Here is a 14,402-nt window from a genome sequence, read left to right as displayed (position 1 = left end):
ACACAGAGAAACTGAACTAGGAAAGTTTTTAGGAATGGAGATGGCCTTTTGGAACTCTCTGCCATTTTATATAATGCAAGGGACCTTCTCTATTGCCCTTTTGACATTCCTCTTTCAACAAGCCTTCTAAGTGAAATTCTTAAGCCAGCTGGTGTCTGTCAGAAACTGAACTGAATTGTGTGCTACTGAAAAAGTAATTTCTGGAATGGCTTAGTGCCTTACTAATTCCAAACTGAGGAGTCATGATCAGGGGTCTTCAATCCAATTTGCCATACTCACAATGGCAAGTGTTCCGCTGCCTTCTCTTAAGCAGAACGAGGCGCAGCCTTCCTGGATATATAACCTTATTCTCATTCTGTGCTTCTGAGACACACAGAGCACATGGGAAGCACAGTACAATTCCAGGAATAATCCCACTTAAAGGAGGAAGGGGTGTGTGTGTGTGTGTGTGTGTGTGTGTGTGTGTATGTAAGAAAATTAATGGATGCAGTGGTGCAATTAGGTAATTCATGTATCTGGACTTAAAGGGTCCAAGTGCGATAAGCCAGCTCTGTAGAGTTTGGGAGCCCTCCTGTTCATTCTGCAAAGTGGGGTTCTGGGCTTCTGCCACAAGTCAACCGTACAATGGTAATACCACTGAGTGTTCACGCATGTGGAGGAATGGGGCAGGTGGCCCTGCAAAATTTTAGGTCCAACCCCAAAAACCCGTGACATTCGGCACCCAACAAATTATTTCATAAGGAAAGTGGCCTTCAGGGGAGAAACTGGCACTCCCCACACCTGACGTACAGCATATGAGTTACCCCACAACTAGGACTCTGTTCCCTACTGACAGGGAGTTTTTAAGAGCCCAGCAAAGAAGGTCTAGGTGGGTCCCTATTTGCAAGAGCCATTGACTCTGTAACACAATCCTGGCCAGCCGTGCATCTACAGTGGTGCCTCGCAAGATGAAAAGAATCCGTTCCGCGAGTCTCTTCGTCTTGCGGTTTTTTCGTCTTGCGAAGCAAGCCCATTAGCGGCTTAGCGCTATCAGCCGCTTAGTGGGCTTAGCGGATCAGCTGATAAGCGGTTTAGCGCCTTAGCGGATCAGCTGATAAGGCAGCTTAGCGGCTTAGCGGATCAGCTGATAAGCGGCTTAGCGGATCAGCTGTTAAGCGGCTTAGCGGCTTAGGATCAGCTGATAAGCGGCTTAGCGGCTTGGGAAAAAGGGGGGGGAGGAAAAAAACCCCGCAGGAACTCGCAAGACATTTTCGTCTTGCGAAGCAAGCCCATAGGAAATTCGTTTTGCGAAGCACCTCCTAAACGGAAAACCCTTTCGTCTAGCGGGTTTTCCGTCTTGCGAGGCATTCGTCTTGCGGGGCACCCCTGTATTTCTGAGCTACACACGCAACACCCGGTACTGTTTGTTTTAAAGGAAGCCCGTTGTCATACCTAATCAAAAGAGTACTTTCTCATTTAAGCTGTGCTGTTAAGTTGTGCTTCACTTAAAACCGCATTTCCTCTATGGGCAAGAAGACCCTTTCAATCTTCAAATTGCATATATAAAAACAGGGAACTAAATTCTGACAGTCTGCTCTCCAAATATCCTGGGGAGGAGGGGAGGTGAGAGAAGAGAAAATTCTATAGAATTGGGTCTGCTGAATGCAAATTCCAAATGCATTTGTTTACTGGGTTGGAGAGAGAGAGAGAGAGAGAGAGAGAGAAAGAAAGAAAGAAAGAAAGGAGAGTTGTGTACCGAAGAGAGGTAGCCCCATGGGAGAAGAGTCATCCTAGTGATCCCACGTGTAGATGCAGCTTCTGATCTATTTCTAACTGATGTGATGCGTTTGATCTGGTTTATAAATCCTCACTTTTTTGGAGGCAGATCTTCAAAGATGAAAGCAACTGCCTCACCCAGGGGAACAGCATGAAGCACACATGTCAGGTTAAGGGGTGGGGTGGGGAGAAGAAAGATATTCCTTGCTCCCCTTCCCCAGGTGGGACAGGCTATTTTTACAGCCGTAAAATCTAAACGCTGATGAGGACACTGTCATTTCACTCATATACCCCCTCTGCCTCATATTAACAATCTGCCCTTCTGCACAGCCTTAATTTTCTTTGATATTACAAACAAATGTTAGGATTTGGCACATTTTATCCGTCAACAGCTGCTTATCATCATTCTGTGCCGTGATATACGGAGGGCTGGTGGCGCAGAAATTACACTAATGAAACAGAAGGCCAGGCCTTGGAAAAAGCATGCTTCTGGAGACAACTAGGTCGAATTCTTGAGGGTCCTTCTAAACTGACCATTTGTGCAGGGAACTGCAGGCGAGTTTCTGTCACTATTTATCACACTCTTAAGCATTTTTCTCCTCTTAGAGCAGACCATACTGCCCTAACTTTCCTCAGTATTCTCTAGCCAATATCAGGATCTTGGGCAGAGGTGCCAATGTGCACACAGATTTAGGGAAGGGCTGTTGATGGCTCAGTGGCAGAGCAAATGATCTGCATGCAGAAGATCCCAGGTTCAACTGGGCAGGCCTGAGAAGGACACCCTTCTGAAACCTTGGGAAGTTGTGGCCAGCCAGTAGAGAACAAGATGTGCCAATATCCTGATGTGGTGTAAGACACATAACCGCCCCTACCTCACCACATAACAACAGTGCTAGAGGAGCCTCCATTAGAGCATTTCTATCAGGGCTGAGGTTACTAGCCAGGCTTTGGAGACCAGCGAGTTATAGTGGCAAACGGTCCTTCCAGAGCACGGGTCAAACTCAGGAGTGTACCCTGCAAGGTCCTGAGAATTCAGTCATACCTCGGGTTACAGATGCTTCAGGTTGCGCGTTTTCGGGTTGCGCACCGCGCCAAACCTGGAAGTACCGGAATGGGTTACTTCTGGGTTTTGGCACTCGCGGAAGCACTAAATCGCGCTTTGCACATGTGCGGAAGCGCTGAATCACGACCCGCGTGTGCACAGACGCGGTGCTGCGGGTTGCGAAGGTGCCTCCTGCACAGATCACGTTCGCAACCCGAGCGTCCACTTTATCTTCTCCACCCTGTCTTCAGCTATGGTCTGAAATTTTCAGTGTTCACTTCTGTTTTCTGTTGGAGGACTTGGCATATACCAATGATAAATAAGCACACACATAGATATTCAAGCATAAAAGTGGTTTTTTAAAAATGTAGGAACATATCCATTGCTTTAAAAGAGAGGTTTGTAAGTACAGTGGTACCTCGGGTTAAGAATTTAATTCGTTCTGGAGGTCTGTTCTTAACCTGAAACTGTTCTTAACCTGAAGCACCACTTTAGCTAATGGGGCCTCCTCCTGCTGCTGCGCCGATTTCTGTTCTCATCCTGAAGCAAAGTTCTTAACCTGAGGTACTAGTTCTGAGTTAGCGGAGTCTGTAACCTGAAGCGTATGTGTCAGGGGCTCAGGGACAGAGGCACAGGGGAGAGAGGAGATGGAGAGCGAAGGGGAAGGATCTGAGGGCAGCATAGGGGAGTATGACAGTGACCTGAGAGATTCCATGAGCTTCTCCAGCGAATCAGAATATTCCCAGAAGGAGGCGCCGATGGTCAGGGCGAGGGGGGTCCCAGGGGACACACACCAGAGACAGGGGGCCAGCGGGGACTCCCAAAGCAGCAGCTGGAGATCAGGACCAGCTTCCCCACCAGAGCAGAGTGGGGGGGAAGAGTCCCAGGTGTCAGGGCCAGCTAGCCACCCCGAAGGGGGAAGCAGTGACAGGAGCAGTGAAACGGTCAGAAGGAAGGTTACCGGCTGGGCGCGCGCGCCAAGTTCAAATGTACAGGCGCGCGGGACAGCAGAAAGCCCAGATCGGGAACCAGGTCCTAAAGCCCGCCGGAGGCAGGGGGAGGACTCAGGGGATTCAGCGTCAGAAGAGTCCAGAAAGGGAGAAAACCCAGCTGACAGGCGGACCCAGCGGAGGAAAGAGCAAAGGAAGAGGTGGAGCAAGGCTAGGGTCTTAAACTGGTTTATTGGGGGAGGAGACTCAGACGGAGCTTCGGCGGTCTAGAGTCTCAGACGTAGAGCTGCACGCTGCTGATGTGAAAGGGAAACTGAACTTCAATACAGACTTTTGTATATAACAACGGACTGGCGTTGGTCCTTTGTGAGCTGGGACCTCGGGCAGCTCTGACAGTATGTAACCTGAAGAGTATGTAACCCGAGGTACCACTGTAAGTAAAAGGGGGGGGGGGGGTTTAGTTTGATTTTAAGATCAATTTTCAGGGGAAGGGAGCTTAAGCAACCAAAACACAGTGTTAAGACCAAACATATCCGACTCCAACATAACTCTAGGAACAAGAAAAGGGTGACACTGCAGAAAGTGAAGAATGGTATCAGCTGTGCCTTGCATACTGGCTCATTTACCTTTTTAAGCTGCTTGATAGCTGCACATGCTGACTGTCAGCTGAGCTGGTTTATATGCACAGCATCAACTCATGCTGGTTGAGAGCACATGGGGTTTGAGCCATGCCTGAGGCTATGCATGCTCCATGCACTTGAGAGAATATTCTGTGCTAAGGTAAATAAAATGCTGAGTCAAGAAAGCGCAATTCTGTGCCCTGCACGAAGCATGCAAATTAATCACTTTTGCATACATCTGCTTATTTTACACACTCTGTTCTGCTACTGTCAGTCATACATGGAACTTTATACATGCCAGTGAACCCTCACCTCCAGACCACTGAGATACCTTCTTTTCTTCTCCCTATTTCACCAGGCATCGCCTATCCACACACACTTAAGCTTATTTTCACAGTCAGGTAGGCAACAAACCAAAAGGACCAAAGCAGGGATTCAAGTTCCACGCGTGCACAGATTAAGTAAAGATCTACAAAAACTACAATGTCACTAAAGACAGTGGAGAGATAAAGATGGCTGTCTGCACTGGAGTCTGAACCTACCTTTTCTTTTTGCTTAAGCAAACCTAGAAACATGTAAGCAGCATCTCAAATGCCTACATACCAAGAAATTTCTGGGCTAGGCTTTCCGGGGGGGGGGGGGGGAGGCATGTGTGCATTAGTTTATACTGTGCCCACTTGAATCCTTTAGACCTCAGATGTAGTCTCACTTCAGTCTTTGCCCTCATGGCCTGAATATATTGTAGAGTGGTACCTCTGGATGCGAACGGGATCCGTTCCGGGATCCCGCTTCCACGTGTGACATTATTTTGAGCGTCTGTGCATGCGGCAAAACCCAGAAGTAACGTGCTCCATTACTTCTGGGTCGCTGCGGAGCACAACCCAAAAATACTTAACCTGAAGCTACTTCAACCCGAGGTATGATTGTAGAACAGGATTTTGCATAAATCGTGCAAAGCACAGAATTTAAATTGTTTTCGGCACAGGCTCTGGATTTCTGGGGTGCAGATTATAAAAGCCCAGGCTATAAACTCCTCTCTCTAGTTCTCAGGACAAAAGCTGTGCAAGTAATTATGAAGCTGTTGCCTCTGGAGGCTTAATGGCTTCAGCCCAGCTTACCAAAGAGACCTACTCTTCCCTTTACTCTCTTACATTCCCTTGAGATCAACTGAGAGCAGGCTCTTCCATATACCTTCTGTGCACTAATTTCATTCTACAAGGACACAGCATTCTTGGCATAGGCTGCCCTTGATCTAGAATACTCCCACTGTGGACTTTCATAGGTCTTTCAAAAGCCCTACAGTAACGCTTTCTAATCTGAGCAGGCTTTCAGTGGGAACCCCTAAGTTGGAAAGGCAGGATTTAACAGCTATGCCTTGTCTTTTGATTTGCCATTTTGCGTTTGAGTTTTTAGTTATAATACACTGCCCAAAACTGTCAGGGGGGAACTAGAAATTCAAGCCAACATATACTGGCATCTGTACATGTATCTATTCCTCTTTGTTACATAATGCAAAACTGTTCTCCTGCAGATTTCCCTGCCTGGGGATATCAACATCTTAGCAGGAGTTGAAGGGATGAACCAGCGATAAGGATAACAAGAACATCAAGGTACACCGGAGATAGCAACACGCTTTCCAGACTCTGCAATAATCAAAAGGGTAGGTAAGCTAGAAACAACTTCTCTGAAAAGCTAAGAAGGTTCAGGATAGGGTTCCGTTACACAAACAGCCTATGGCAATATAAACTTAATTTCAAGTGGTTTGATGAAAGAATGCATGGGTTATCCAACTCAATTAGTGCATGATTAAATGACATAAAAAGGTAAAGGTAAAGGGACCCCTGACCATTAGGTCCAGTCGTGACCGACTCTGGGGTTGCGGTGCTCATCTCGCTTTATTGGCTGAGGGAGCCGGCGTACAGCTTCCGGGTCATGTGGCCAGCATGACTAAGCCGCTTCTGGCGAACCAGAGCAGCGCACGGAAATGCCATTTACCTTCCCTCCGGAGCGGTACCTATTTATCTACTTGCACTTTGACGTGCTTTCGAACTGCCAGGTTGGCAGGAGCAGGGACCAAGCAACGGAAGCTCACCCCGTTGCGGGGATTCGAACCACCGACCTTCTGATTGGCAAGTCCTAGGCTCTGTGGTTTAACCCACAGCGCCACCCACGTCCCTCTAAATGGCATAAGGAGGCCATAATTTAAGCTATGTTCTGGGGCTGCCACGTGCACAGAACACTGCAAAGTTGGCAGATATATTGCACACTACACATCAGCAGCACACGGTATGGTGGGGCTTTAAAAGAGAATTAGACAAATTCATGGAGGATAAAGTGATCAATGGTTACTAGTCATGATGGCTGTGTTCCACCTTCACTGTTGCTGAATGACTCCGAGTACCAGTTGCTAGTGAACCAATTGCAGTTGAGCAGGGTGGTGTTGTGCTCAGGCCTTGCTTGAGTGCTTCCTGGAGGCACCAACTGGCCACCAGGATGCTAGTCTAGATGGGTCATTCGTCTGATCCAGCAGGCTTTGCCCCACCCCCACCCCACCCCACCCCCGTGTCTGCTACTGACTCACATTCTAAATTTGCTTAAAGCATTTCCAAAAAAGAAAAAGAAAAATGCTTCCATCAAAATTGCGGTGGAATTAAGAATTGTACTTTTGTGTGCACATGTGTGTATGGGGAGGTGCCCGTAGTTCTTTCTCTCTGATCTCTAGCCATGGCACTAAAATCCCTAGGGACCCTTAGAGAACAGCCATAATAGCTAACTGTCATGTATATACTGAATAAAAAAGGTAAAGGACCCCTGGATGGTTAGGTGACTATGGGGTTGCGGTGCTCATTTTGCTTTTCAGGCCGAGGGAACAGGCATTTGTCCACAGACAGCTTTCCGGGTCATGATGAAATCGCTACTGGTGCACGAGTGCCAGAGTGCACGGAAATGCCATTTACCTTCCCGTCGCAGCAATACCTATTTATCTACTCGTGTTCATATACTTGCGAACTGCTAGGTTGGCAGAAGCTGGGACAGAGCCACGGGAGATCACCCCATCGCGTAGATTCCAACGCCGACCTTCTGCTCGGCAAGCCCAAGAGGCTCAATGGTTTAGACCACAGAGCCACCCGTGTCCCTGGTCCCAGTTCCAAAGCAAGTTAACTAGGTACTGCTACAGTGGGAAGGCAAACAGTGTTTCTGTGTGCTCTGGCACTTGTCACGGTGTTCCGTCGCATCAGAAGTGATTTAGTCATGGTGGCCAAATGACCCGGAAAGCTGTCTGTGGACAAACGCCGGCTCCCTCAGCCTGAAGTGAGATGAGCGTCGCACCCCATAGTTGCCTTTAACTGGACATAACCGTCCAGGGGTCTTTTACCTTTTTAACTATATACTGAATAACAGCAATTGTAGCAGTTCAGCTAACCAGCTGCTGGTGTTTAGCCTTCTTCTGGGCTTAGGTTTACCCTTTGACTAGCAGGGAATCTCAGTGAAACACAGTTTTATACTATAAGCCTTGGGAACAAGGGTACACTTGTCTTGTTAGGCCTCAGATACAGTTTTCCACCCTGAGCCTTTTGGGACAAGCACAGTTTTAAATATATGGGGAGTGGGAAAGAGACATGTACAAAAGGATAAAAAAGGAAGTCAAATGACAATCCTACCTACTTCTGCACTCTGGGATATTTCATTTCAGTGTCTGAAAAAATGGTACAATTGGGTACAGGAAATTAGCAAGCAGTTGTAGCATCCCCTAACGAGTATACTTCAGGTTGGCTTAGGGCTCCTTGAGATACCTCAATACAAAGACATTCCTTGCACACAGAAAACAAGCATGTCAGGGACAAGTCTAGCGTTTGGCACGGAGGAGCAGTCACAAGTGGTATAGGCCAGACACAGGTGTGCCACCTAATTAGGATTGAGGGGAAGAGAGAAATGGAAGCAGATAGGTAAGATGGGATACCACCTTAGCTGCTAAGGCTTAGCACTTCCATGATGCCCCATTGTTTGTATTTAAGAGGGTTGTTCTAAGAAAATTCCTGAGCATCTGGTCTACTGGGGCTGAACAGAGATATTTCCCCAAACCTATCTGGAACCTCAGATGACAAAACTCTTCTGCGTTAACTAACTTTTCAGCAGGGTTGTGGCGGCTAAAGATTACAGCCTGGTTCTTTATCAGGTGAGGCAGTCTTCCTCTGAAGGCAGGACCTTGACTTAGCTGACGTTTCATGTCAGCTCCCACAATCCATCTGGCTGGCCCTTCAGGGTATTTTCTGATGCTCCCGCATACGATGACCCCGAAAGTGCTCTTTGCAGAGGCAGCGTCTCACTCGGTGGCAAATGCCAACACCTTTTGTTTTGCGACTGAGCGAATCCCCCAAACTGCAAGTTCTCTCTCGGTCTCAAAAAACGATACGTGCAAAATAGTTCTGAGCCCGTACTAAGCACCATGGATACCTACTGGCACCCCTGCCCAAAGGGTCGGAATCAGAGGAGCTGTCGCCACTGTGAACTGTCGCCAGGAACCACCCAAGCGGAAGCTGGTTGGGGGAAGTGACAACTGATTTTGATTGCTCCAGACTGAAGGACTCTTCAGGAAGGCCAGAGGCCTCAGGGCACAGAGCAGCAGCATCCCAGCAATGCACAGTGATCTGTGAAGAGAGCTGTCGTGATTCCACGGCATCCCTCAACTTCCATGCAAGCTTGCGGGGGGGGGGGGGGATGACAACAACATGCTGATCTCCTTTGCTCACAAAATAGGGCTTCCTAAATAATGCAAAAAGAAACTTTTCTTCAGGGAGGGAAGTTCAGCGCGTGAGAGAAGAATTTTGTTTGTGTTAAAAAGCCCCAAAGCACTGCAGAAATAGAAGCTAAGAGAAAATAATATATGCTCAGCAGGTGGGCAGATTTCCCTCTCTCTTTCCTGCCCCCTCTGCCCCCCCACTCACGGCACGCCAACTGCTACAGTAAAAAACCTTAGACTAAATTTAAAGAGCCACATCACAAGTATCGTGGGTTAAGAGGCTGATGACAAACTCACCCGTCCATCTTCATGCCAACCGTCCACACAAATCCTACACATCTCTACACAAATAAGGCACCCTATTGACAAACCAGTAGCCCACAGAAAGCCAGCAAGGAGTTGGATCCAGCAGTGCAAGATAAGAGAATAAAAGCAGCCCAAAGGTCTAAATCATGGGTAGGCAAACTAAGGCCCGGGGGCCAGATGCGGCCCAACCATCTTCTCAATCCAGCCTGCAGACGTGTTTTTACATGAGTAGAATGCATCCTTTTACTTAAAATGCATCTCTGGGTTATTTGTGGGGCATAGGAATTCGTTCATTTTTTTTTTTCAAAATATAGTCCAGCCCCCAACAAGGTCTGAGGGACAGTGGACCGGCCCCCTGCCTGAAAGGTTTGCTGACCCCTGGTCTAAATGATCCAGCAATCTCTTTCCCGCAGTGGCCAACCAGATGCCTATGGAAAAAATTGCAAGCAGGACTAGATTGTAGTAACAGAGGAATACTTCTCTGATACAGAAGGAAATATACCCCCGTCATGACTAGTAGCCACTGATAGTCTTATTCTCCTTTTAAATCCATCCAAGCTGGCAGCCATCACTACTTTCATAGAGTTGTAGAGTTGGAAGGGACCCTGAGGGTCATCTAGTCCAACCCCCTGCAATGAAGGAAACTTTTTGTCCAGTGTGGGGCTCAAACCCACGACCCTGAGATCTCATATGCTACCAACTGAGCTATCTCGTCATTTGCTTCCCTAACCCGTGTCTTTTTTCTAAGCTAGAAAGCCCCAAACAGTGTAACCTTTTTCTTATAAAGGAGTTGCTCCAGTGCCTTGATCATTTTGGTTGCTTTTAAATTTAATTTCTCAGTTTTAAAAATATCCCTTTTGAGGTGTGGTGTCCATAATTACATGCCCAGCATTCCAGGTGTGGCTGAAACATAGATTTGCATAAATATGCTATGACACTGATAAGTTTTATTTTTAGCTTTATTTTAAATGTAATTCCTTTCCTAATGAAGCAGATTCTAAGTTTAAGAATTTTGTTTAGATAGTCACCCCCCCCTTTTTATATCAGTCACAACTTTGAGAAGTTTACAGATCTTCAGCTGAACTTTAATTGCTGCAATTGAGGTTTTATTCAGGCGCAACATGAGGTCATGTTAATCCATAGGATTAAGGACAGAGTAGGCTCAATCTAAGAGATTACTAGCACCAAAGGAAAAGCTTGATAAAACTGCCATTAAGATAATGCGGAGTCAACAATACGAAGATTTCCAGGGTCAGTTAGAGAAGAACCTGAACGACAGGAATGTTCCTAAATAGCAGAGAATGATGTGAAGACAGTTCCACCTTCAGAGTTGAAGGAAGGGTGGGCTACAGATGTAACAAGTAAATAATATCTGTCAGAGAGAAAGAAATCATGAATGGGTGGATCCAGATTAGAAGGCAGGCACTGGAGGTGATGGAACATAGGGAATGGTTGGATGGCTGTGGGTTGCCAGGGGCTGGACTGAGGAGGAATGGTGGGGGCTGCCCCCACCTTCTCCTGAACCTTCCTGAGAACAGGAAGACAGTATAGATTTAGAACAGTGGTTTGCAGAAGGGCATAGTTTAGAGGCTGCAGAGTGGAAAAGCTGGGAAATATTGGGAGAGGAACAGCAGGAAGAAGCAGCACCGGGGGCGCGACAGTTGACAGACTCAGTGTCTTTGGAAAGCGTTCCTGAGCCCCCCCTCTCCCAGGACGGCATTGAGAGTAGTAGAACAGAAAGCTTACAGGCAGAAAACTCAAATTAGCCGGCGCAGGGATGACGTAGAATAGGAGAAATGGAGGGGGTTGGAATTTACTCGGAGTAACGCCATTATTTAACAGAGATTGCATTCCTTCGTCTCTCTCTGTGAATACTGAATAAATTACGTGGTAAGAACTATTCTTGTTTATCTGCTTTTTGGCTGCCACCAGGGGAAAGGTCTGATTCCCTGAAGCCTGACATGGGTGGTCACTGTGATCTACCTCCCTTTAAGAAGAGGTGACTCCAACTAGCAGAGGTCTGGGCCGAGGGCAAAGAGCAAGAGATAGTTCTGCCAACCCACCAAGCCCTACCTTGCTCTAACTATTTTTTGTCTAAGAAATTTATAAACTGCTTAATTATACAGTCATACCTCTTGTTGCGTTTGCTTCAGGTTAAATCTTTTCAGGTTGTGTCCCGCGGTGACACGGAAGTAACGGAATGTGTTACTTCCGGGTTTCGCCGCTCGCGCAGACGCTCAAAATGATGTCACGCGCATGCGCAGAAGCGGCAAATTGTGACCCGCAGACGCAGGTTGTGTTCTGCTCATGTTGCGGACAGGGCTCCTTAAAGGATCGCGTTCGCAACCAGAGGTACCACTGTATACATTTCTAAACACTGTACATAAAAGAATGGGACAATAAAGAAAAGAAAATACCCATAAAACTGAACTAGAGCAGAAGTGCCTCATGACCCACCTGAGTGTGTTCGGAGGTGCCCCGTGAGTGCGTCTCTCCTCCGACAGGCATAGTTACAGAAGGGACATTTGAAGGGCTTCTCGCCCGAGTGCAGCTTGATGTGGCGCAGGAGGTTGCCCTTTTGGGTGAAGGAGGCACCGCACTGATTGCAATGGAACGGCCTCTCACCTAGGAAGAAGAATAGTGCATTGGGATGAGTATCCAGAAAGGTTAGCCTCGACCCTTGCTTTCACTGATGACCCATGACCCCCAGTTCAAACATGCTGATAAACTGAGTTTAAAGGAAACAAACAGACTCGGGGTTGTATTCAGTGTAGTGTTAAATGGTGCAGGTGGCGCTGTGGCCTAAACCACGGAGCCTATTGGGATTGCCGATCAGAAGGTTGGCGGTTCAAATCCCCGTGATGGGGTGAGCACCCATTGCTCGGTCCCAGCTCCTGCCAACCTAGCAGTTCAAAAGCACACCAGTGCAAGTAGAGAAATAGGTACCACTGTGGCGGGAAGGTAAACAGCATTTCTATGCGCTCTGGTTTCCATCACAGTGTCCCGTTGCGCCAGAAGTGGTTTAGTCATGCTGGCCACATGACCCGGAAAGCTGTCTGTGGGCAAACTCTGGCTCCCTCGGCCTGAAAGTGAGATGAGCACCACAACCCCATATTCATCTTTGACTGGGCTTAACTGTTGAGGGGTCCTTTACTTTTTTTTAACCTAAGTGGACAGTTCCATTGGGGCAAGGATTTCTCATTGTGCAGCAGAACTATCTCCCCCTCTGCTCCCCCCCCCCACCACTTCCGAAATCTATTCTGGGGAATCCTCCAACTCTCTGGAAGAGGAGAGGGAGGAAGTCCCATTCTGCTAGTGCCAATCCTTGTGCTACCACAATTATTTCCTTTAACACTGTCCCCCTAAGTCCTCCATGGAGCTGTTCAGGAGCAAGCATGAGTGTTTCCAGCTCATGCATCTTGCAGAAAACCATGGTTTAGCATGACATTCATCTAACACCCAGTCTTGTAAGGAAAGAGCTATAAAGCAGTTCAGAGCCTTATTAGGCTAAAGAGCCTGAGCGTGACACATAGAACGTTTAGACCATTGAGACTTAAAGCACTATACAAGTGCAAAGCTCATGCATCAGCCCTTACGGTTACCAGCAGCCATGCCTGCTCACCGGTGTGGCTGCGCTTGTGCACCATCAGTACGTTCGGGCCAATGCACACCATCCCACAGATATCACATTTCAGCTTGCCATTGGGTAGCCGGATGCCGCCAGGGGAATGTGGCTCCTGCCCTGTCCCGTCACAGTAGCCGAGTGGCTCAGAGAGAGAATCCTCCACAATCACGCTGTCCTCTTTTTCAAGGAGCCGGTCGTCATGCGACAGCAGCCGGCTTGATTCTTCATCACTGTACATTTCCACCTTGATAGAATTTGCTATGGAGGGGAAAGATGTAAAAAAAAAAAAAAAAAAAAAAACCAAAGCACGTACAGGTTTGTGAAAAGTATTTGTAAACAGTTAACTTTTTTAAAAAAAAAAGTTGTTATGGTCCAGGAGAGTGAAAAGAGACTTCTAAAAAATAACCATCAATAATTATTAATAGGTCCTACTAGCAACTAAGGCCAGGTGCTTGGGGAGCATGACAGAAATTTCTAAAATTATGTATGATGTGTGTGTGTGTGGGGGGGGGAAAGATTTATCCTTCTTTCCCACTATTTTAGATCACCCCTTGACACTGATCGGGAGCAAATTCAGCACAAACCAATGGAGTATTTATTCTGAAAGTGCATCATCAACTTATGGGATTCAGTGTGACAAGAGAGCCAGTGTGGTGTAACGGTTAGAGTGTGGAACTAGGACCTGGGAGAGCAGGGTTCGAATTCCCGCTCAGCCATGAAGCTTACTGGGTGACCTTGGACCAGTCACTATCTCTTACCCTAATCCACCCCACAGAGTTGTTGTCAGGATGAAATGGGGAAGAGGAGAACCATGTGCACCACCCTGAGCTTCTTGGAAGAGAAATGTGACATATAAACGTTATAAATAAGCCATTAGTTTAGAAGAAACTTTAAAAAGGGGTTAGACAAATTCATGGAGGCCGGGGCTATAAATGAGCATTAATCACATCAGCTAAGTGAACTACTATGATTACTTTTTAAACTGCCAGTTGGTGTGGGGCAACAGTAGGGTTCTTCTTATGTTCTAGAGCAGGCATCCCCAGACTCAGCGCTCCAGATGTTTTGGGACTACAATTCCCATCATCCCTGACCACTTGTCATGTTAGCTAGGGATGATGGGAGTTGTAGTCCCAAAACATCCAGAGGGCTGACTTTGGGGATGCCTGTTCTAGAGTATCAAAAGGTGTAAAAATCAAATACAATCCCCAGTGCTCCAAATAATGTAGGGCTCAGCACATGGGGGGCGGGGAGCAGGCCTCTCCTCCACTAGATCCCCGGCCAGGTAGAAAGGACGTTTCACTCTGACAATACAGGCAGGAAAAACGGTCTGAAGAGCAGCCTTCTAAGGCATTTTTCTGCCAGC

The 14,402-nt window shown here is 47.3% G+C and overlaps 1 protein-coding gene across 6 annotated transcripts in view; it reads right to left on the bottom strand.

The window, feature by feature from the left end:
• Positions 1-14,402, bottom strand: part of IKZF4 (IKAROS family zinc finger 4) — an 85,490-nt gene that overhangs the window by 31,137 nt on the left and 39,951 nt on the right. For all 6 annotated transcript variants that reach the window (XM_083490113.1, XM_083490115.1, XM_083490112.1 and 3 more), the window contains exons 4-5: positions 13,037-13,297; positions 11,872-12,039 (exon numbers count right to left, since the gene is read on the bottom strand). In XM_083490113.1, the coding sequence (XP_083346239.1) occupies positions 11,872-12,039; positions 13,037-13,297 (429 nt within the window). The remainder of the gene's footprint in view (positions 1-11,871; positions 12,040-13,036; positions 13,298-14,402) is intronic.

Source organism: Podarcis liolepis, assembly GCF_965112155.1.
Source record: "Podarcis liolepis genome assembly, chromosome: 2".
In the NCBI taxonomy this organism is placed as follows: Eukaryota; Metazoa; Chordata; class Lepidosauria; order Squamata; family Lacertidae; genus Podarcis; species Podarcis liolepis.
Note: the sequence above shows the minus strand (reverse complement) of the source record. Positions and strands in the feature narration are given on the sequence as shown.